At 38.0% G+C, this 25,247-nt stretch overlaps 1 protein-coding gene and 1 long non-coding RNA gene across 2 annotated transcripts; one reads left to right on the forward strand and one right to left on the reverse strand.

The window, feature by feature from the left end:
• Positions 1–589: 589 nt before the first annotated feature.
• On the forward strand, positions 590–8,627 carry LOC122985617. The gene is made up of 3 exons (XR_006404164.1): positions 590–600; positions 3,942–3,945; positions 8,315–8,627. It is a non-coding gene; the product is annotated as an uncharacterized LOC122985617 (long non-coding RNA).
• A 788-nt stretch (positions 8,628–9,415) lies between these two features.
• Positions 9,416–23,159, reverse strand: si:ch211-216l23.2 (uncharacterized protein LOC565061 homolog). Its single transcript, XM_044356423.1, has 9 exons — positions 22,920–23,159; positions 22,656–22,742; positions 21,343–21,416; positions 20,042–20,162; positions 12,585–12,784; positions 10,697–10,975; positions 10,369–10,539; positions 9,839–10,084; positions 9,416–9,599 (listed from the first exon to the last, which is right to left on the reverse strand). The coding sequence occupies exons 1-9, from the start codon at positions 22,979–22,981 to the stop codon at positions 9,562–9,564; spliced, it is 1,278 nt and encodes a 425-aa protein (XP_044212358.1). The 5' UTR covers positions 22,982–23,159; the 3' UTR covers positions 9,416–9,561.
• Between the last annotated feature and the right edge of the window lie 2,088 nt (positions 23,160–25,247).

The raw sequence follows: 25,247 nt of genomic DNA on the forward strand, positions 1-25,247 counted from the left end.
TGTGAGACAAATCAAGTGTGAATAGATTCAGTAAGTTATTTCCTTATAGTGTTAAATGTCACTGGTGTGTTTATAATTATCTTGAGATATTTATAGATAGATTATAAATAGATTTTTTTATATGGAAGAAAAAAAATCACTGTCACTCATTCTTGCTGTCACAAGGTTTTCTTTGGTAGACGTCCATTCAAGTGAGCACTGAAAGTGAATCTGTGAAATTTTAGTAATTGGTTCAAAGTCTTTTATATTGGTAATGAAAACACATAAATACATTCATTCCTGAATGTGCAAATAAATTGGAAAAACCAGAATGATCTGAATATATCAGCTTATAGCTGAATATTATCAGTATGATACATATTTTCAAACAAAGAAATTGTTGGCCTCTTATTAAAAATGACAAAATTGCATTTACCTATCCAATGTTGCTTTGCTATTTGGGACAAATAGCAATGCGTGCATGAGGAAACTGATTTAAAATAACTTCACATGTAGCAAATGCATGTAGAAACTGCCCCATTTAATGTTAAAGAGTAAAACTTAGTATGCTGGTATTGACCTTTAAAGAATTTTTTAAAATTTGAGTTGGTAAACCTACATGTGAAGTGATAATAGAGAGCAGAATCACTTGGCCTGGTATCACCATGATTTCTTTTGAGTTAGCAGCATTCTGGTTTAATTAACAAAAAGTTGTATGTTTTTATCAAATAACATCATTATGTAAACTAAATGTTAATTCAATATAGCTGTTAATGTGAGGTATTTTCATGTGAAGAACCAAGTCTTCATTTATTGTGAAGTGTCTGTTGTATCATTCAGGTCAAGTAAACCCAGTAGGTGTATATTATACTAATATATATTAATATTCTATTCTCATTTCCATTATTAGGTCACACAATCACATTTTCCTTGTATACACATTAACAACAAGGTTCAACAGTGTGTTTGTGTGTTTCTAATGTAGCTAATGAGGTGGCACCAAAAAGGAAGCCATAAGAAAACCTGACAAAAGGCAAATAATAGACATTTTATTCCTGAATTAAAATAATGTGAACATGTTGTGACTTCAAAGCAGCCAAAACTGGACACTTTCCAGCTTTGCCTGGTAGAATTAGCAATGATCAGTGTCATTTCAGTGCTGACACATACTTATGTTTTGACAACAAATATATATATATATATATATATAAAACTCTGTGTAGATTCATGACTAAAACTGTGTGTACACACAAAGCCAGAACTATGCATACGGATTATTTTCATCAGAATTATAAAACCCTGCGCACACGTGGTTCTGCTTTATAAATCTCAGTCATTGTGGAACTGGGCGCACGTGCACGAGAATCATTTCTACAATTTCCCACAATTATACATACATAGATGAAGACACGTCCTGAACCAGCTGTTTTCATATCAGTTCACCGCCTGCTCCACCAGTCTATACACCTGTCAATGAAACAAACGGGAAAGAAGAAGTGCAGTTTACCAATCCGCCAGAATAAAACGTTGGCACAACAGCAGAACAGCTGTTATTACGCGCGACCGTTACGCACGGCTGTACGGCTCTTTATACCGTCCTTATTAGTCATTCGTGACATGGACTGTAAACCATCATCAGCAATGATGAGCATTTTGTGGCTCTCATATCTAAACAGACTTTACAAGGTGTGACACAACCGCAAAATAAAATGTTGACTCCTGTGTAAATTAAAAGAATGATAAAATTAATAACAAGAAAGTAATTAATCAATGTTACGTTTATAAATGCACCTTTGATTGGCATTTGACAGATCTCTGTGTGACCTCAAAAATAAATAAATGACACAATCAGTGTATCTGGTTATCAACCTTAACAATGTTTTACTAAAAGATTCCGTCTCTCAGTTTATATTTCATCTCCAGCTCATAATATCACCCTCAGATCGCTTTAGAAAAACATGTGTACGTTTGGTCTGAAGAATGCGTGAGGTGAGCATATTCTCACCGCACAGTCTGTGTTTATAAATACCCGTTTATGCGCGGGAAATGGCGTATGCGTGGTTGTTGTACGTACTCATCATTTATGCATCTGGCCCCAGCACTGTCAATAAATACTATAGGATGAAGCTTCCTAAGGAAAATGTTTGTGGAAAAACTCCTTCCTAATGATGTTGTGAAGGGTCGTGATTCGGTCAAAGTTAAACTTGTAAAACACACACACACACACACACACACACACACACACACACACACACACACATACATACACTAGTGCTTAGCAAATGAAACCAACAGAAATCCTCTCTGGCAGACATTCTTGTATAAGGCAAGAAAAATACTTCCGTTACATAGTTAACATGAATTTAAGATACTTGAACACCAACAGTATGCTGATGTTTTTCTACACACAAACAACTCTCTCTCTCTCTCTCACACACACACACACACACAGCGTCCAATCAGTGTGTGTGTGTGTGTGTGTGTGTAGGCTGGTGTAATGAGGTGGAGACGGTTGTCCATTACTTCCTGAGTTGATGGGCTCCTCGCAGCAGTCCACCCACAGCTGGAAGACAAGAGGAGGAGGTGGCACAAACAAGGAATAGGAATACCAGATACATACAGACATATTGGCTTTTCCACTCTCATTTAATAATATTAATAATAGTAACTTCATGTATACAGCACTTATTATAGTAAACATTATTAATTGCTTTATAGGAAAACAAAAACATGTTAAAACAGTAACAATGACAGGAAAAATAACTTACCTGGATAAAAATGTACAGTAAAAATGTGGATTCATGCAGTTTAGAGACCCTAATGGAAATTGCATGATCCTGCTGTTAAAATTACTTGACTCAGGGAGGGTTCAAAGAGCTGGTCTTTCCCACTTTTGTTTTTAAAATGAATAGAAGTCTGTCTTTAAAATCAACTCTAAACTACTGGAAGGATTGGCCAACTCTGAACAAAATATAATTTGATTGATTTTGATTGGTGCATTTTGTAAATGGAGAGAGGTAAACTGCAACTTAAAAAAAACAAAACAACACACAGACGTCTTTATGCAGATTTAAATAAACTTTCATTTTCTGTATTTACATGATTTAACAAATTATTGTCTGATAAAGATGTTCTTCAGTTACCTGGAAACTCAGTGGTGTTGAACAACGTTATATGTTAACATCTGGAAGGAACTAATGAGTTCTTAATGTGTTAATCTACAGCTGATTCACAATTTCCCTATCTCTCTCCTTCTCTCTCCCTCGCTCTCTCTCTCTCAAACACACACACACACACACACACACACACACACACACACACACACACACACACACATTAGAAGAACAGTAAAATGCTAACAGGAAATGAATGGATGCCAGAGGTTTTACTTGTTTCCTGGACAGGGATTTGGAGACTTGTTTTGCCTACATTACATACTATATGGCATATTTTGCATGTTGCATGCTTATGGTTCTTTACAGTCTTTCACACTATCCCACTATGCAGCCTGTTAACATCACCAATCAGATGATCCATGTAAAATAAACTCAACATACACAAGAATTACAGAATGAGCATTTTATAGTGGTGATGCTTTTCTCCTGTAGAATTCAGAAACCAATTTTATCACACACAACACACCCAAAGTTGCATAAGCTAAATAAGCCTTGTAATAATTTTAAAAAATGGGATAATTTTGCATCAGATTTATGCCCACCTAGATTCACACAGTGTAAATATTTCACATGTATTTCAATAATGATACATTATCCTTTTAATATCTCAAAATTGTGTCTATACAGAGAGATTCCTCTTCAGTGTGAACAGCTGTAATGAGGACATACATCAGGTTAAGTCTGCAAGTGTGTCTGAAACACATTTATATCCACTAAAACACATTGTACGTGAATGCTATGCACATGTATTAGCACAATGTACAACTGTAAATATTGTATTCAAAGATGTGTAGCACTGTAAAACAAATAATCCTGTTTTTAAAGTAAAAATAAAAGTAGCATGACAGACTGAGGACTTGAGAAAGAATGAACTTTTTTATTTTTCATGTCTACAGTTGAAATTCCGTCCTAGTGGTGTGTGAAGTAGAAGAGAAGGTGTACATTGCCATCTAGAGACTAACAGGTGTAACTTCATCACAGGTGTTTTCACTGCACATGTTGCACACTCTGCTGTAACACGGTCTTTCAGTCAGGGCCAGCATAGAGGGAGGTCGTGTATGTGTGTCTCTTTGTTTGTTAGCCAAAACTCACAGAACAGTGTTTATATGCTTTATCACTGTGTTCTTGTGCAGAGCCAACTCTTTCAGTCTCCTATTATGTTTGTTGCACATGTTGAGGTGGGACAACATACCTTTTGCATAGCAGACATTTTCACTTGACGTAACAGGAAAAGCATGGGTGTTACCAATAACATTGGCAATTGTTCTGTCCCATTTAGGTTTCCCAGTGAGCCATGACAGTGGGACAGTGAGCACAACAACAGGGACACATAGGCTTAAATAGAAAATAGTAGCCATGATTCATGTTATTAATTACATGTGATTTTACCGGTATGGCATGTTAAAATGTCTGCCAAGAAAAAGGGCGGTAGGCCTTTTACAGGACTGTCACAGTAGGAAAAAAAAAAAGAATGATGGCTGAATTCCATTTAGCTGCGTCAGTTCTAGTATCGTGCACTCACTGTCACATCGTTAACGTCATTAGTGACAATGACATTACAATGACGTGCTTTTCCTGCGATGACAAGTCAAAATGTCTTTCTGTGACAACAGCCTATTTACATTTATCGTTTTTATTGACATAGGAGCTGATGACATCCCATAATTCCCAATGTAACTCCAACCACCTTTAACCTGTGCAGTGGTTAAATGCCAAAATGAATTTTTGAATACTGAATGAGTCATTAGCAAGAACCTGTGATGCCAAATAAATATTTACAAATGTATCTAAATCTTATGCCTCATTTAGGCTGACAGGTGTCTTCACTTGTTTTTCCTAATTAGACCTCTTCTCAGGACTTCACAACCTTTACAGGTACAACTTTGTCGTTCTTGTTACTACTTGATATGTAGTGACCTCACATCATTCCAGTGTTGCTCCACCCATCTTCAACCTGAAATGAAATCTAATCAAGCAAGCAAAACTGGTGTGCAGGGACTTAAGTACATAAATAAAATAAAGAATAATTGACCTCCCGCCCTTTGGATTTCCCCACTCTCCCAGTCACCTGAACTATACACCTGTCTCTCATCTATAATCAGCCACACTCAGTGTACATGATATACTCACCCACACTGCTTTCTCCCAGAGTTGCTAATGTTGGCTCTAACTGCTTCTGCATCTACTAAATATTGATTTGAAGGTTGATCAATCTGGTTTTAGATTTTAACGTAATTTATATCAATTTATACAGATTTTTCAGATTAACATCAGTCTTTCTTGCTTCGTGCTAAAAAAACACATTTACATCCACTGTTGTTCAGTGCTACAAAACAATACATGAAGCAGTCAGTATTCACAAGTCAGGTAGTCATTTTTATTTCCTGTGGTTAATTCTCTCTTGAACAGAAGAAAAAACATTCAAACGCTCATCAAAACATAACAAAATATTTAAAACATTTGTAGGCGTTTTCTTTGAAAATATTGTCAAGATTCTCCCTCCATACCTGTTGGACACTGCTGCACATCAGAGAAAACATTCGACAAATCCACAGCGAAAAGTTGTTGAACATTTACAATTTATAAACTGTATATTTCTTTTTTAAAAAAGGGTTAGGGTTAGGACATTATCTACAAAACAGGAAATGTGTAAAAGAAAAATTTCTTCTTACAAATGGCATGTTGCTGGTGTGTAATCCGTGATCTGTAATGCTTCCCAAACTGTCTCACAGCATTAAGTAACATCCTGAAATCACTTAGCAGCACATTTAAGAATTTCAAGAGGATTTCTCACAACCGAGTACACTGGGTAATCTGGGAAATATGAGCATATCTTTACAACTGACTTGCTGCAATGTCTGTACTCCACAAATGCCACACCAAACATTGCAAAGGACTATTAACAAGCAAACCAGAGCATTCTACAATTCCTAGCACTGAGTATTCAAAAGTTCTGAAAAACAAAACAGAACATTTAATGAGCTTTGTAACAAGAAAAATGATAAAAATTGTTTATGCTTTAAACCTGCGAGTTTTTCCCTGAATTACAATACATTAGTGTGAATGTGATTATCTCGTTACATGACAACAGGAAACATCCATGAAGAAATTCTCACTGACTCCGCTCAAGATGAACGAGGATGACTGCATGAGAGAAATTTCAACTGAGAACTTGAAGTAAAAGGCTGAAAAGCAGTGATTTTAATGACAATGCACTCTGCTTAGCAGGACGTTTTACAGAGCTTTCCTTTACGTGCTGTACTGACGGCAGTTGTCAAAATTAGACACCTTGCTGTGAAGAAAAGCTCACTTAGATTTTGCATAATTTGCTGACAAGAAAAATATGTTAAGAGATTCATATCCCTTTAGGTTTATGCTGGCGAGCCTTTCAAGCTGCCTTCATTGCTTTTTAACAATTTATTTATTGAATTTTTCTCAAACACAGAACAGTCTACAGGAGAAAACACAGAATTGAAATATCAAAGATAAAATAATAAAGTAATAATCCCACAAGACCAGTCCCCCCCCACCCCCAGACAAGGGCAAAGCAATGGTATGGGGGGTTGGGGGTCAGGGTACATTTGGTGAAATAAACATAAAATTTACACACATTAGTACATATAAATTCAACTATACACATCTACACAGATGCACGTGTGCATATGTCAAACATATCTCATCATCGACCAACAACAGACTGTGAAATATTTCCCATGTAGCTTCTAAAAGCAGACCAGCATTTAACAGATGTGTGGTTTTCCTTTGTGATTGAACGTCATTTTTTCTGATGTCATGTACGAGGAAATTTCTTTAAGCCACATATGGACAAGGGATGGGGGATCTGCACTTTGCCATAACAAAGCAAAACATTTATTACCAGCAATCATGGCCAGTTTGATAAACTGCACCTTGTTTCTTTTGTTAAGAGGGATGTCAGATATGTCACCTAGTAAGGCTAGTTTAGGTGAACAGGGGATCTAAAACTCAACAATCTCTTTAAGAATCTCCAATATTGAACCCCGATAATGTTTTAATTTATTACATTTCCAGAACATGTGAATAAGGTTACCTGTCTCTGTTTTGCATGTTGGCAAAGATCTGAAGTTGATTAATTTATCCTATGGAGTCTTTCTGGTGTAAAATAGGTTATGTGGATAATGTTGAACTGCAAAAGCTTATGGCGGCTGTTATATGAAAAGTGTAGTGCCTCCTCACATATTAATTCCCATTTACTGTCTTCAAAAGGACAGTCCAGGTCTTGCTCCCATTTGGCCCTAGTGTTTAGGGGTTCAGTCTCTATGAAGGCCAAACTTCTGTTATATTTTAACGACAAAATGCCTCTGGGGTGTTTGATATCTTTTAGAATTTCATCAATTGGGAGGGGCTTTAGAGGAGTGGAGTTTCCTCTCTTAAATGTACTGCCTGACCTGTAAATATTATAAGAGATGAGTAGTTGAGAGGTGGAAGGCTCTACATAACTGTTCAAATGACAGTAGGTATGTTATTCTTGTAAAGGTCCCCAAAGTTCTTAATTCCCTGATCATGCCACATCTTGGTTATGTCATCTCTGAGTACATTTGATAAAGCAGAGTTGGTGTGGAAGGGAATATTACTGTGAAATACAATAACACTGTAAAGATGTGTCTGAATGGCAGACCAGATTCTGGATGTATGTTTAATAAATGGATTATCAGTACCATTCTTCAGAGTATAGTATGACTTAATAAAAGGAATGCTGGCCAGTGGCACAGCTGATGTGTGGCACTGCTCTCTTTGTTTGCAAGCAGGGGAGTTAACTCACTCTGTCTGCCAGAGCCATATTACTCTGGACTGAGCAGCCCAGTAATACAACTGAAATCAAGGAGCTTCAATCCTCCACACTGAGGGGTATTGTAAAGGGTTTTGATTTTAAATCTAGGAACTTTCCTCCTCTAGATGAATGTAGATGCCATCCTTTGCAGTTTCTTGAAGAAATTCTTATGTATAGATATGGGGAGGGTTTGAAAAAAGTAAAGAAATTTTGGTAGGACAGTGATTTTAATACAGTTCACTCACCCAATCAAAGAAATTGGCAACTGCATCCATCTATCCAAGTCCTTGTCCACCTTTTTAAGCAATAAGTCATGATTTAGTGAGAATATTTTGTCTAGCATTTCTAGTATGAAATGAGTATTCCACTTAAAAGGGAAAATTGTTCCTTGAAATCTTTTCAGCTAGAAAAATTTCTTTGTACATTAACCTTTTACCCAGAAATCACATTATACTTTGACAAGAGGTCCATAAGGGCAGGCACGAGTGACTAAGTTGGTAAGAAACAAAATTATGTCATCTGCATACAAAGAGATGACATGGTTCTCACCCCCCACTTTGACCCCAGAGATAGAATTATGTGACCTTACTGCAGTGGCCAGGGGTTGCCTCCTTTGCTTTGATGAAACACAATATGGTCCATTTTTATTCTGGATGACCAAACAAAGCCTATAAAAAAGTCAAAATGCTGTCAGAGGGACTATGCTTTCACTGCCAAGGTGCTGTACTGCATATTGTCACCAAGTTCACTTGACAACGCATCAAAAGCATTCTCAGGAAAAACACTGTTAGTGTGTTTACTAAGACAACACACCTGAAGTGAAGTAATAAATTATGAAGATTTGTTGACTTGTCGTGAAAAGGAGCCAAAAGTTGTGCACCTAAGACAAAAATAAATAAAAATAAAATTCAAACCCAGAGATCAGCTTGTAATGTCTTTCATCAGTTGTTGAAATTGTCTCAAGAACCTTTGAGAACTGCTTTTAAGTACTGTCTTGAAACACTGTCCACAGCAAGTAAGCTACTGAGACCTCTTCAGTATTTTCAAGAGACAAGTAAAAGTCTTATTACCTTCATATGACCACCAATACCTCTCACCTTTTGTTTCCTTCCATATGAACCAGCTGCCCACTGGTGGCAAGGGTTTTTGTGCATTCAGCTAAACAAGTTAGATGTTAAGTGTTTATCCTGTATAGCTTGTCAATGTGACCCCGACCAAAATTGTTTGGTTTTTTTTGTTTTGTTTGTTTGTTTGTTTTTTTTTAATGGGATGCCTCTGGATGAGACCAGTGCACTATACACAGAAAAAATTAACCATGATGACAGAAGGATCTTCAAAAAAAAATACATGACCAGTCACTAGAATACTGCCATTCTCTGTCAATCCATCCACAATAATAAACCTCAGATAATAATATCTGACATGACCCATCATTTCCATCCAACGGAAACTGATTTACTACTTTTATTTAAAAAAGGTCAAATTGCCCGAACAGGAATCCTACGCAGTGGCCAGGAGTCTTTTGCTCAAGAGTACAGTGCTGGCACTGGTAGCCTGTGTGTGTGTGTGTGTGTGTGTGTATGTCTTAGTCTTTTCTTAGTGTCGGGGGCCACTCGGTCGTGGAAGAGGGCCACCTGAGCAGAAAGAGAGCGGGGAGGGGAGAGGAGAAGAGGGAAAAAAGACAAAAGAATGTTATACAACAAGGTTAAATTAAATTGTATTGTTTGTTTATATCTAAGTGCTCTGTTTTAATTCAATGTTTCTATATACAAATTCAGAATTACAATCTTTGAGAGCCATATGCATTTAATAAAAAGGACTGAAATTGTCAAGACAAAGGTGAAGAAAAAAATGATTATGATATTATATGCACCTGGCGCAGATAAAAGTGGAGGGCGAGAACTCTTCAGAGAGGGAGGGGCTCCTCTAGTCCCATGGGGGCCCCTGGGGCTTGGGTGGTATGGAGGCGCATGGTGGAGAAGGGGCCCACGAGGCAAGCCAGGGGCGCCGTAAGGACTGTGTGAGGAAGGTGGGCCCCGTGAAGATGGGGGCCCTAGTGATGGACCAGGAGGCCGATGCAACGACAGCAATGGGGGAGGTTTTGTTTTGGGATACGAACCTAAAAAATAAAAAAAAAAGCGACACAAAACAGATCTGGGTGAAAAACATTACTCTTTTACTTAGAGGACATCATGACAAGATGGAACCATTCCATGTCAACATCAACACCTCAAGTGTGCCTGAATACAAAATTAACATAATTTTCTCTTAAAACAAGGAGGACAAAGTTTGAATTTTTAAAAATGTGGTAGCGGGGTATATGGTTTTTACACCCTTGAAATGAACACAAATTTAAAAATACCCTTTAAAAAGTCAAGTAAGTAGTCAAGTCTGCAGTCTAACCTGGTGAAGGCAAAAGAGGAACAGGTGGAGGTGGTGAGTGGTTCCCCATGGGTCCCCCTGCTCCGGTTGCAGGCTGGGGCTGAGGGGGCCCGGGTGGAGTTGGGAGCAGAGGAGGTGGTTTCCCCAGTCCTGGAGGTAACATGTTCCCCCTCTCCCCCTCAGTGTTGGAGGCTGGAGAGAGAGGAAGAACCACAGTAGACAGGAAAGACATGACCCAAAGAGAAGGAAAGGAAACAGGGGACGATAAGGAGTTAAAGGTCCAATCGGTAATATTGACACAGCACCAGTCCTAGATAGTGTAGGTACTACAGCGTGATGAGTGTCCTACCTTGTGCATGCACCTGCCGGGAACGGACGTACTCTGAGATGGTTTCCAGCTCCTCGGGGTAAAGATGCACCCCCTCGGTCAACAGCATGAGGAGCTGACGGGTTTCGGAAGGAACACTGTGGCGCTCAATCTTTTCTCGATCCAGAAAATCATCCAGCAACTGTGATGCCTGTGCTGCGATGTCTGCGGGATCCCTTGACGGGCGTTCTTTGACGAGTCCACGACTGTACTCTGCTGCAACAAAGTCCATGGCCTGGTCTTTGGGCATGTTGCGATGGACTGGGGGCGAAATGGGAGAGTTAGAGTTGTGGTGTCAAGGGACTGGAGGGGGAGAAAGTAAAATAAAATGAGCCAAAGCCGTAGAAATTTGCAGTAAAAATGAATTGGGTTCTTAAAGAATATTTGTGTCATGCTGATATTTGGTACTTCGGTAGGTAGTACTTTTGAGAAGGTATTTTGAGTATGAGTTGTGGTTTGTTGGAAAAAGAGGGGCGATGAGTGGCATGCAGTTTGGATAGAGGTGTGCGTTTATCAGTAACTTAAAAATGTGTTGCATTATGTTGCTGGACATATTTTATGAGCAATGATTTAACTTTAGATGATTTGATCTGTATTTATTTCTGGTGCAATGAATAATTTCATTTTTTAAAATTAGCTTTAAAGACATACATTGATTAATTTTATTCTGGTGGTGTAGACCAAAAAGTGTATTTTTAGTGCATCTTTTGGTTTTCATGTTTCTGTTGTGAGCTACACAGTGTAACATCATTGAAAAATTACATCACTCTGCACAGTTTTGATGTTCTTATTTTATATTGTGTAGATTTGACATTTGAATTATGCAGATTTGTCTGTGCATGCTGTGCTATTTTAAAAAAAGATCAGTTTTTGTGGGGTATCTTAAATCAGACAGGTTGCTTAATGATTTCTGCACACTCAGTGCAGAGATTAGGAAATTGTTTTTATTATAAATATAGAAAAAAGCACAGGGGAAATATAGTTCTGCACGCTATTTGTCGATTTTTTGATCAGTTGTATGAAGATCAGGTTGTAGATATAGTGAATTGTTCTAGTATTCCAAACTGAGTCAAATCAAAAAACTAGGATTTATTTCAACATGGGTTTAAATTTTGTACCTCGGGCCATCAGTTCTATTGGTTATGAAAACATCTCATGTCTTTACTCAACTGTATTTCAATATGAAACATGACATTTAGGATAACTGGTCTTGATAAAAATCACTGTCTGATCAACTGGTGACCACTAGTAATCCCTGATTTCACAAAAAGACATGAATGTGCCCTTCTATGGCAAATACAGAAGCTTGAACCAGGAAGCCTTATTTTCTCTTCCAATTAAGTTTGACCTGGTGGGTCATTTAGAACTTATCTAGCAATTTATATTTCTTGCCGCATTGTAGCCGTAGTTCTGAGATCTCAGCAATTACTATGGTGAGTACAGTGTTATCATAACTGGTAAAACCAATGGCATGAGCAACAAAAAAACCCCTAAGTTGTAACAAAATTTATTTTTCTTTTTACACACTAATTTGGCTACTTTTAGATTTTATTCAGTTGTTTTATTCAGTGTTCAAGTGTATACCAGTAGCAGCTAGTGGAGGATCTGCTGACTGCCACTGATGTATAAACTGAATGAATATTGTGTAGGTTTGTTACAACTGCTGAGTGCAGAATTAAAGCATTTGAAGTGTGCATGTTGGGGTATTTAATGGAAGTATGTCTTGTTTTTATTTCATTTTGGATGTTGGTAGATTTTAAAAATGAACATCGTCACTACACCATCAGTAGAAGTGAGCCTAGAAAAGGGATGGAGGGTTTTAACTGCGGTGGTTTGGCTAAGTTTGAAGGAATGAGGGGTAGGGACTTACTTTTGAGGGATTCTGAGAATATGATAACAGTGCAGGAGGACAGAGCTACGTTTGTGTGCTCCACCAGAATACATAACGGGGAGCCGTCTGCTCGCACATCCTGCAGGGCCCGGGTCAGGCCCGACTCCGCCTGAAGGTAGAGCATTTCCACTGATAGGCCACGCTCCTGCAAGCACTGGCCTAGCGATTTGGGGTAATCCCTTTGAGAGGAAGAGAAACACTTTGTTAACGTGACATCTCTATATTAGGTGACTCAGCTGGCAGAAAGATAAACCGAAATCAAATCTCTGAGAATGTAAGAGAGTGTATGCACCTTAATTGGCAAGGAGTCGTAAGTGTTGCATGTGTTTAGGTTATAAATAAGGTAAAACAGAGAGTCGTATTCCTCTGGTGAAGCTGTGTAAGTTTTTCAAAGAATTGTGGTCCTGTCAAAGGAAAACACCAAAAAACTTAACACTGTTATAAACAGCTGTTGGCAGTGTGCACTTTTGAGTCTTCAACCACTGGAGTTGGTGCCAGGCTGGTATTTGGAGGTTCCAATAACAATGGCAACATGTTGTGCCTCTAGTGTTTGAGTCTGTATGTGTGAACGGGCAGTAAAGGGTCAATGGTAAATGTTGCGTTTTTTAAATATTTTTATATCAGTCCCATGACTTACAGAGCAGGAGCTTTTTCCTAGACTTACACCTTGCTCCAACATTCAGCAATCATACAGGAAAAAAACTTTTTTTAGAGTCAAAGATACTTATTCTGGCAAAAAATAGGAAGTCATCCACTAACTAGAAGTAGGCAAACCTATATGAGGAGTAGTGTGGCTAAATAAAAAGCCCCATTTACCACAGTTAGCAGTTTGTCTGTCCGCAGTGGCCAATGTAGGGAGGCACACCTGCAAGTGATAGCCATATTGTACCGAAAATGTACTACCAATAAAATGACAAAAGGACAATTTTCTTTTGTTGAAAGAGTGGTTAAAGAAGTTTGCCTAGACCTTTTTTTCCACAGCAAAACTGAGTCACCATTTAAATCTATGTGATATTCAAACTAGGTTTTCAGAAGGAGTATTCCATAACATCTGCAATATACATTTGACATTGACGTTGCAACTACAATTGCAGACCATGGTACACAACAGTGAGTATAAGTCATTAGCTACTCATGAGTTACTGTGCTGAAAAGTTTCTTTTGAATGAATGTATTGTGCAAAAATGAGTGCCGTTTATACTATGTATAAATGTCGGTCATGCTGTTATATCTATATTCTAAATCCCAACTAACAGCTGAGAACAAGTACATAGCAATAAGATGGGACCAAGCAGTTTTTCTAGCACAGCTGAAGAAGACTTAAAAAAAAGAAAAAAAAGAAACATTTAACTAATATCTACACCTATATTGTTGAATTTACCACAAACTTTGCCTGTATTTATAATCCCAGTGGATAGAGCCCTGTAACATACACAATTTCTGACCTAAAGAATAAAATAAATAGTCTATAAGCATGCTCTGGCACTGATAAGTTACATCCATTTTGTTTAGATAATAAATGCTTGGTTGCATGCTAATAACAAGCACTGGCCCGTGCACTAGGTAACATAAATAGTAGTTTAGTAGCAAACGTTAGCGCTTTTGTCACTTCAGTGTTAGTCTATTGCTTAGTTAGCTACTAACCAGAAAATTAACATAAATGCAGACACAGATGCTGTATTTGTCAAACTTCATGGTTGCCATTTTTGTGCGAGTACGTCGTGCATTAATTACTTTTTGAGGTTGCATTGTGTAGTGAGTGTAAATGTTTTATGTATTTATACTATTACTTTTAACATATGATGACGCAGTATCGACATTACAGAGCAGTCTTTGTAAACAATTGTCATCAAATTAGGTGAGGGCAGATCAATTTAATGGTCTCGATTTATAAGGTGAATACAGCATCCACTGCTCAACCATTAGCAAAATGTTGAGAAAGACAACAGTGAATAAGACAGTAACAACCACTGGTTTAGATATGTAGACGACACATGGGTCAAAATTAAAACCCAGGAGGTACAAGCCTTCACAGAACACATTAACTCAGTGGACAGTAACATCAAGTTCACACGAGAGGATGTCGGGAACAACAGCTTGGCCTTTTTAGACTGTGCTGTAAATAATGAAGAGGACAGGAGCTTCCACATTGGAGTATACAGGAAACCCGCACACACAGACCAATACTTACTGTTTGACTGTCACCACTAGGGGTGCAACGGGTCACAAAACTCACGGTTCGGATCGTGTCACGGATCGGATCATTTTTCAGATCAGCAAAAAAAAAAAAAAAAAAAAAAAAAAAAAGGGGGGGGGGGGGGCGGCTGGGACAAAACTTTGTAATCCATATATTCTGTAAGATGTAAGATGTCCAATATTTAAATAAAATCTTAAAATATATAAAATATTCAAAGCTAAATTGATAAATTAAATTACAATATGAAGCATGATACCTTCTTCCTTTAAACATGGTAACATTAGTGAATGAAACAACAGCCTGTGTCCACATCATCAAAACTTCATAACTTACAAACATGAACACACATCTTGTACTGCAGTTTAGTTTGTTCAATGAGCCACCAAACAAACATTAACCGGGGAAAATTGCACCGCTAACATCAGTTAGCAGCTACGTAGCTAATTAGCTGCTCAGCTGCAGCACATTAAACAGTGTGTAAACAAAGCTGCAGATGTCACTATGGACCCGTTAAATGCTGGTTTGGTTGTTGCTCTTCAAAATCTCTGTTAGCGACGCGCTGTCTGTCTATGACTTGTACTTACAGCAGTTTGTTTACTTTATTTTAAATGAGATATTAAATTTTGCAATTAATCCGCGGTTCACATGCGTGCCGTACCATGGGGGGCGATCTGTACGGATCAGGGATCAACTATGACCTGTTGCACCCCTACTGGAGCATAAGCTAGGAGTTATCAGAACCGTGCACCACCGAGCTGATAATGTACCAAGTGCCCAGGCCCAAGAAGCTTGTGGATACCCCAACTAGACCTTTGTAAAAACAGCCACAAACTCCAGGAAGAACAACAACCCCGCAGGTGGTGATGAAAAGAAGAATAAACATCATCATTCCTTTCGTGTCTGGAGTATCTGATAAACTCAGGAGGATTTTCAACAGACAGTCTAACCAAAAGACCACACACCCAAACACAAGAAAAGCAATCTAGTGTAGGCATATCAATGCAATGAAGAATTCACAGACTTTTATATTGGGGAAACTAAACAACCATTTAACAAAACGCATGGCTCAACACAGAAGGGCCAGCTCTTCATGTCAAGACTCAGCAGTTTACCTACACCTGAAAGATAAGGGACACTTTTTTGAAGACAACATGCATATTTAGGATAGGGAGGACAGACGGTTTGAAAGAGGAATGAAGGAAGCGGTCTACGTCAAAGTAGAGAAACCATCCCTCAACAGGGGAGGAGGTCTATGACACCACTTACCCCCCACCTACAATGCTGTCCTTTCATCCTTTCCTAGGAGACTTAACAACCATTCACATTTGGCCTAATGTGACAACTCCAACGACTTTCGTTTACACTTGTCGTTACGACAGCCAGGAGCACTAACGAACCAAGCGGTATCAATGACCTTGATAACGACCCCACAGAGGTTAAATAGCTGGGGCTCCCCACCTGTCAGAACTGAAGAAGCCCTTTGGATGAGAGGTGAAACGTCTTCAAGTATCTACAACCAGGAAGTTAAGTTGCCCTCGATCCAACCCTCCTTGGACAACCAGGAACGGAATGACTGAGAATCTTCACAAACAGCGAAAATTTTTATTCATCATGAAAAATGCTTTTGTGTGTAGCATGTCACTAGTATATAACTATATGTAACAAGTAGTATATAGTAAAGTATGTAACAATAGCAGCCTTTTTAAAAGTATGATATTATGTTGTTTTGTGAGAATGTGTTATCCAAGTTATATTTGATATGTACAGTAAATGGGAGTTATTTAATGGAGTGTATTAAAGAACTTTGAAGCTTTGGTGGAAAGGTGTGTGTGTGTTTGACACAGGTGCAAACAAATCAGTTTCTTATTTAAAACTGCATTACATTATAGCCTAGCTTGCATATTCTTAGAACGCATAAAGAAAAATAAAATTGATTATGTTATGAATTTAGTCATGGATAAAGAACATTTTATGATAGAGGTTGTAAAGTCACTGTGCTAACAGCTCACAATGTTCCTACTTTCTTCACGGGTGAGCTTGAATGGCACATAGAAATGTGGCTTTTCAGACAATTTTGGTGCAGTAATAAAAACGCATATTAAATGAAATGAGTAAAATTTGAATCTGGTGTTTGTGGAAATGCTCTTTATCAGTATCTTTCTACTGTAAAATATGCTCTATGGATAACGGGAGCAATATGTGCGGAGTATTAAAATAAACTTCATGTAGTCTCAAACAGCTTTAAAGACATTTAAGAACAATGACATTGCTGCCGGGAGGAGAGAACCGGGGATCTGCCCGTCAGTCATCATAAATCAAACATAATGCGACACTACTGTAAAAACACTATTGTAAAAGGATAACCTAGGCCTTGTTGTCTTTGTGTCTTTGTCATGATGAGTGATCATGAAGACTCTCACCTAACTTTAGAGCTTTGCATACTTATAAGTCACTGGGAGTGGTGCTGTCAAATGCACGTACACACAAGATCAACTGGTTATCTTCAACAGTTACTTTCATTCATTGTTGGTTTTGGTCTTTTCATGGGATTTGTTGACATTAACAAAAATATAGAATTTCATCAATATAGAATATCTTATCCTTAAAGATCACATCTGAAAAATGTACATGTGGCGGTACAATCCACAGATTCTCAGTGGCCCAAGTATGAATGTAAATTTGGATGTGAGAGTTACAACAAGTATAACATGAACGAACATTTCGGATTAAAACAATGAAATCAGCTGCAGAAGACCGAGAGCCTGCAGATTTGAGACCAATACCTTAAATGAAACCTGATACAGTACACTATAGGGTTCCATATGGAAGTGATGACATTTTATAAGAGACAACGCTAGAAAAGTGAACAAGTACCGTTATCCAGTATTAAGTTGGTGTTTGACTCACATATAGGTGGGCTCCCATTCATTGTTTTGACCCCGACTTCTCTCAACAATACCCAACACACATTTGAAACCATTGCTCCTAGCCAAAGTTGAATCACAAACCTTAAACCTTTGCAGGCAAAACAAGCTAGCAAGCATGTCAACTTTAGCAACTGAAACAAACATGCTAACCAATTTCACATTATTCAGCTGTTTAAAATAAGTTGGGAAGAAAGCAACATTAATCTATACACCTAATAAAAACTACCAGTTTCCAGCCAGCAGTGACTAATATTTACATTTGAAGGATAATGTAACTTACATTATTCAGAGTTTCGGCCACTTAAGTTGTAATGTCATCATGTGATGTGACTTGGGGGTGCGTTCACAGTGTTTCCACAACATAACCGAGAGCAGCCTATTTAAAATACTCTGGCCATAAACTACCGTTTGAACGTTAATATGATCATGAATATAATTAAGCCCTTTCAGATTGCAATGTTATCTGTTTTGAGGAGCTATGATAGATACCCTAGCAGTTCATTCTCAGCTAAAGGAAAATAGGAAAATGTTGAAATAATTTTCCAGGACATTTTACTTTCTCTTATTTTCCAAGACTGGAAAATTGGCCGACTGTTGACCACATTTTCCAGAACGTGTGGTAACCCTGGTGATCAATTCAAGTTTTGGGAGTGGCACATTTACATAACAGCCTACGATGTTTGATGGGAGGATCTTTTTGTAGTTTATTGCACATTGGTGTGCATCACAACTGAGGAAGGGCCTCACTGTGTCAGGGATGATCTTGTCAACACAACTCATTATATCAGACCTGCAAACCCCAGACGAGTTGTTTGAGTAGCAGACCACTAGATGTGTGAGATGCAAATCACTGCTATTCACACAATGGATCATTGTACAACATTTGCATGCATGCAGCAGACAGAACAAAAAAGTGAGGGATGCATTGATATGAAAATTCTTGATAACATTAACAAATTGTTTACAAAAATATCTGCAGATGTCAAAACTGTTAGTTGGTCATTTATGTCTGTTTGTCCATTTGTCTTTTACCTAAACACAGCTTACCAACAAACACAATTTCACTACTACATACCAAACTACCACTACTGCTGCATTTATATAGTTTCTATTGTTTACATCTCCACAGTAATCAAACTTTAAGCCAATGTGATTTTTGAAAATATGATTTTCAGCTAATTTAAAAAGACAATGACAATGTAGCTGTAAAACCCAAACCAGCCTATTTTGGGGCTATGGTGACATAAATATTTTAGAGCTGGTTAATACAACTCTTCTCATTATAGGTAGGCTATAATGACATGATGATACACACCTCCCGGTAACTTTCTAGGTAACGTTATTTCTGTGGCACATGCACTTGTTTTTTTTTATCCTGCTCCTCTCATTATGGCTACGGGTTTGGCTGCAACATGAAAAGTCACGTTTAACAATCTGCGACACACAGACAATATAACTTAATATTACTTTGTCAACTTAAATACCTGGTGAACTAGAAAGCTAGCTTGCAAATTACGTTATTAGTTATTGGCAGGTCTGCGTTAAGTTAACTCAATTCACAATGTCAACTTTTCACATCCACCCCAGTCCTGTTTCCTTTGTAAAGGAGTTAACAGAACCATCCTCACTTGAGGAACCAGCCAGCCAGAGTGAGGAGGGGGAACGAGAGAGATAAAATCGATGTCGTGTTGCTGTCGATTTGCAGTCTCTTGAAATGACATTACGCGTTTGTCAATCAGGATCATCCCCGCCTGATATTTGGGTGAAGGCAGGGGAATGAATCCGATGCTGTGATTGGTTGAACTCTTCTTCTTCTTTTGCTTTTTGGCAGGCTAGATGCTGCTGCCTCTTGCTGTTAGACTTCAGTACCGCATGTGCACAATTGACTTTGCAGACCTCACCAGCTTTTTGCTTACTTTAGAGTGACAAATCATACCAGCGTATGATGTCAAAATGCATACCTGCTACGCAAAATGTGTATAGGTTGGCAGGTCTGTTATATATTGGTGGTAAGCTAAGCCTTGCCTAAATCTGAACACATATTTGTAATTATCAGAACAATCAGATGAGATATCTCCATTCAGGACAACAAGCACTTAGTGGTGCTTGAAGCCTCCATCCATCATAAATGCTAGTATAAAACCAGAGGATCGGGTCAGCACGGGGGAAAGTCATCCAGCCAGGCCCTAAATTAATGAAACAAATGCTCTTGGCTGACCCCTCCAGTCAATCCTATCAATCCTTGTATGTAGAAGTCACCCAAATTTTCACCTTAACTGCTAGTGGTTTAGATTTTTGTCAAAAGTACTCACAGGCACTGGTTGGTGACAGAGAGGACCACACAGTCAGCCGGCTTCTTCTCCTCCTGCACCTGTCTGTAGAACTTCTGATACATGGCTTTACGTCTGTCTGCTGGAGTCCCCTCTGGTTTGGCTGGAGGTTTGAGGATGGTGAAAGAGATGGGAGAGAATGAAGGAGAGGTACAGGGAGAAAGAGTGGGGACAGGAGAGGGAAATATGCAGGTAGATAAATAAGAGCAGATTTTTGGTGAATTTGCAATCAGCAGTACATCTACATGGGCTGGAGCACTAATCACAATAAAATGACATTTTAACATTATAATCCTTAAAGTTGGAGTGGAGGACTTTAGTCTGCCCCTTCTGGCAGTGAGAGTAATGGGATTTCACCAATCTGGTGAAATTATATCTTATTCGTAACAGTCACTGTTTACTAGTGACTCTCCTACAGCCACATCAGCGTTGAATTAAGTTACTGCTAATGCAAACCACACATTTCCTACTGACACTTCTTGACATTAAAAGCATTCAACTAGCTACACATAGGGTGGTTTTATTGTGAAGCAGCACAGCAAATGTAACGTAATTGTCATAGCAGTTAGCTCTGACTATGATTGGTTATTAAAAATGTGTACAAAGCAAGATAACAGCCATTTTTGGCATTTGTTCATCAGCGGATCACTTTTTCTTTTGCAAGAGAGCAATGGAATAAGAAGGAGCAGCCAAAGTGGGATGTCAGATCAAGAGCTGCAGGTGACAGGCTGCACATCTCCAAGTCCTCAGCAAGATAACCAACTTTACTGGGGCATTGCTGTTGTACGGAAAACTATTCATGCCATGTGCAGCATTGGATCATATCACAGTGGCCATTATTTTTGACCGACCTGCTCTTCTGCTGTATTTCTGACAAAGTAGCTGCTCAAAAAGTGCATACCGTAGTGTTAAACTACAAACTGTCGTTACCACGGTAATCACGGGTATCCCCAAATGAACCAGGACCGAAATTGTAAGGATTACAACTTTACCATTTAACTTTCCTGTAAACTGTATATTTGACACACCATAACTTAAGAGGATATATCTGAAGCTTAAAGCAATAGGTTATCAGCTATTGAACAAAAGTTTTATGTGATTTAAAATGCAGCTGAGGACTAACAAGGCATGCATTTTCATTGTGAGAATTTTTAATAGGATTAGTCTTGGTGTGCAAGGTTTCTGTGTGCCACATTAAAAAACAAAAAAAAACAAAAAACATACCAAGTTTGACTGGTGCGAACTTGTTAGTGTGTTTTAGTGATGAATGTGAGGAGTCTCACCATTTGGTTGATGCTTGTACCCCTCGTACTTCACACTTCCACTGTAGTTTTGCATTTGCTCTAGTTCTTCATAACTGAAAGGAAAGTGGTGAGACAGGTGTTTCTTTTACTCTTATGGTTTAATGAAGGAAGCATTTCTATGCCTTCTGTTCACAAGGCCATGATGACTTGATATTATCAAGATGTGAGAAAAACTGAGAAACTGGAGGAAGCTTCTTTCAAACCCCCAAAACAAAAGTGTGCTTCAAAGAACCTGGGTCTAGAAATGAATATACATTATTTTTGATGTTGCATTCTCATGCCTGATAATCTGGTCGATACACAATCAATTGCTTGCTATTGCAAACATTTCAATTCCTATTTTTTCTTGAAATACCATTTAAGGTGATTCAGACGTGAACTGCTGAAATACTTTGCTTGTCAAGGTTGAGTGAGAATTCACAGAGGTGTCAGTTATTCCAACTTAACAGGTGCAACAACCACTGTGACACCCAAGACAAGACTACCAGACAAAATAAATGAAAACACTTGTGTTGATGTACTGTGGCTGCAAAACCGGACTGGGATTTAAGAATAGGACACTTTGTCCAATTCATTATGGGGCAGAGCAAAAGTGGCAAGTTATTGGTTTACACAAATCAAAAAGGTCCTTTCAGGTTTCTTGTATGGGGACAGCAGATCACCTTGACTAAGATACACATTTAGAGTAGCTACAGTAGAATCATACTGTGAAAATATAATAATGTTGCATCAATGTTTTACTAAAATCTGACTGATGTGATTGAACAGTAGAGCAGTTACATTCACATTATTTTATTTTAGATACAAGTAACAAGTCATAATGAAATATCCTAAACATAATATGGTGTTACACGTAACCCTTTTAGTTGTGTTCTCTATGTTATTAGAACTGTAGCACTTTGAGTTTCACTTTGATTTAAAAGTGCAGTAGAAGTAAATGTATTATTATTATTATTTCAACCTAAATTTTCAAATGGACTGGCTAGCCTTTGGATTTTTTTTCTTTCCTCTGAGATAGTTACACTTTTACAGAAGATTGTGCTAAATGATCCTAAATATAACCTAAAATGAATCTGAATAAAACTTAACAGTAAAATTAAAGTAATTTAAACTGGAGCTATTCCTTCGATATAAATGGCATGAAACAAACGTCAAAAGGTGTCCACTTCAATTTGAAGCTTGAAACTCAAACACAAAGCCTTCCAGATGCAACGGGATTGTGATCCATGTAATGTCCATTTACTAACACACAAACATTTTGAGTTAGAGGAGTGTAACGTTAATGCTGCTACCTGTCCAGAGCATCCTTCAGGTCCTCGGTCCTCTCCTCTCTAGTGGGGTAAGGCGCTGTTCTCCGGAACAACCGCAGTTGCTGCGCACTGCACAACACAATAAGGAGTTTTTCAAGTATCTTGTCAAATATAACTAACCTCTACTAACATACATTGATACAAGGAAGACAGCGGTTGGTAACCCCCCTCCCTTCTAGCTTTGTGCTGTGGCTGCAACTGTTAGCTGCTAATGCTAAACTTGCTACAGCGAACCGCTCCGCTTACCTTCCGTTTGGGTTCGCCGGTGGCCGCCGTGCAGCTGAAGATGATTTCGCCCAAGACGACATTTTGCCTGCACTAACCCTCACCCGAAACAAATCTATGCGTTTCCTCTTATTATTTTTATGGCGGTTGAATCTATGCGTTTAATCACAGGGAGAGAATGAACGTCCTCCTGGCATTTCTCCACCAGTGTTTTTACCACAACCCTCCCTTTAGTGAGGAGGAGGAAGTCTTCTTCTGGAGGCTGACTGGCCAGTTTACAGGCGCATTACCGCCACCTACTGGCACAATGTTGGCAGAGAAATAAGATTAGATAGATAGATAGATAGATAGATAGATAGATAGATAGATAGATAGATAGATAGATAGATAGATAGATATAGATATGATAAAAGTATATACAGAGACTACTTTAAAGATGATCAAAATATGAATCTTAAATATAACGGATGTGATGGATAATGTAATAAAATAAAAGTCCAGGTGAACAGTCTGTCTTCACTATCAGAGGAGTCCCTAGTACAGACATAGTACATAGTACATTTTGACTTTTTGACATATTTTGACATGAAGAGGGACCGTCTTCATGGTCTTAAGATAGAAAAATGGGTCTTGCTTCACTAACCTACCTATAAAGGATATTTGGGATAATCAAATTTGACTGAAAGTATTTTTTAATGCTGTGAGCACCACAAATAAAACTCCATTTACCTCAGCTGTATTGGTTTGTTAGCAGAAATTTCAGAAACAGATATCGTAAATCCATTGCAGACAAAAACCAATCTCATCTGTATGGCTGGATGCCACAAAAGGTAAGTGAGAAGATGTGTGTTCTTATTAAGTTTGGATATAGCAACTCTTTGAGGGGTGCCTTCAAATGACAAACCAGATCCTTGACCAACCTAGGAAAAATTGCTGCTAATATGCACAGTTTTAGTCAGGAGCCAAGAGGGCTGCCCTTCAACCTATTGGTCCTAGTTCTACACTAACTGGCCGGTTGGGCAGGTCTACAGAGCAAATTAGCTCTGAAACTGACGCTGAATAATTGGAAAAGAGTTCTGACCACTATATGTGTTGATTGACCACTACAAAGTTAGTCCAGATTCGACTTCTTAAAAAAAATCTTTTTTCTTTCATTGGTTGTAGCTCAGTTTGTCTACTCTTTGGGTAAAGTTTTAGTCATTAAGTTAGTTTAACATCCCACTTTTTTTTCTTCTTTTTTTTTTTTTTTGGCTAGCCATGGCTCTAGGGATGGCAGTGTTGGTCTGTCAGTCAGTTGGTCCACCACTTTGGTCCACACACAAATATCTCAACAACTTTGGATCACCATGCAATTTTGTATGGACATTTATGGTCCACAGATGATGAATCAGTGTGGTTATGCCCTGACTTTTCCTCTTGCAATTATGGTGCTAGAAACCTAGCACCATCAACGGTACTTTGGTTTATGACCAAATATCAAGAAAAAAATTACATTCTCATAAACCTAGTATGTAAAATGCGTCTGTAGTGCTAGTTAGAAAATCCCTGTAACGATTTATTTTACATGTCCTTTAATTTTACTTTAATTTAAAGTATGGTAAGTGCCCATACATGTTATCTGGGTTCATATGTAGTTGTTAATTTGTAAAAAAAAAAAAAAAAAAAAAAAAAGTTAAAATATGAGATTAACAATTATTTTACAGACAGAACATACTTAGTTTTCACTGTACTTTTGTGTGTCAAACTACATAATAGCATATTAGATTCTTCCTCTCTATAATGAGTGCATTTCCCATTTTATACATAACCCATTTATACATAACCTTTTCAAAGAAATGTCAGCGGGTAAGGCTCGTTAGTACTACTGTAGTATGAAGAACCGTGTTTGCCTTACCAAAATAACAGATTAAAGAAGAAATAAATTGAAACGAGGATATCAGAATGGGGGAAAACACTTCTATAATCAAAGGCTCCATCTTCTTTGCATTTCTGTTAGACTCTCCTTTCAAATTCCACACCTCAATTTTACAACCCTGATGACATCATCGGGGTTATTTAGAAAACTCCATTCAGAGGCACATTGGCAATAGCCTGTTTTGGCAGGCTGCAACACTTCTTGTGAGGAGTACACTGATATACATGCGCAAGTTGGACTGAAGCTTTAATGGTTTATTTTATTTTAATTTATTTGGTTCTTATTTTAACAATGATACAAAAGAATACACATATACGTAAATAAATCATAACAAATTATATCAAAGGAAGAAAGAATCATTATTGACTCATTATTATTATTATTGTCAATAAGCCTTTAGCTTATTATGCTTATACCCTTTTTACCTCAAACGA

Source organism: Thunnus albacares, chromosome 7, assembly GCF_914725855.1.
Source record: "Thunnus albacares chromosome 7, fThuAlb1.1, whole genome shotgun sequence".
NCBI classification, from domain to species: domain Eukaryota; kingdom Metazoa; phylum Chordata; class Actinopteri; order Scombriformes; family Scombridae; genus Thunnus; species Thunnus albacares.

Bases quoted from the DNA above. Each gene is read 5' to 3' on its own strand.
- si:ch211-216l23.2 (XM_044356423.1), bottom strand. From the start codon at position 22,981: ATGTCGTCTTGGGCGAAATCATCTTCAGCTGCACGGCGGCCACCGGCG. The intron at 10,540-10,696 runs GTAGGACACTCA...CTCTCTCTCCAG, and splicing joins CCGGCAGGTGCATGCACAAG to CCTCCAACACTGAGGGGGAG. The intron at 9,600-9,838 runs GTGCATATAATA...CTTTCTGCTCAG, and splicing joins TCCACTTTTATCTGCGCCAG to GTGGCCCTCTTCCACGACCG.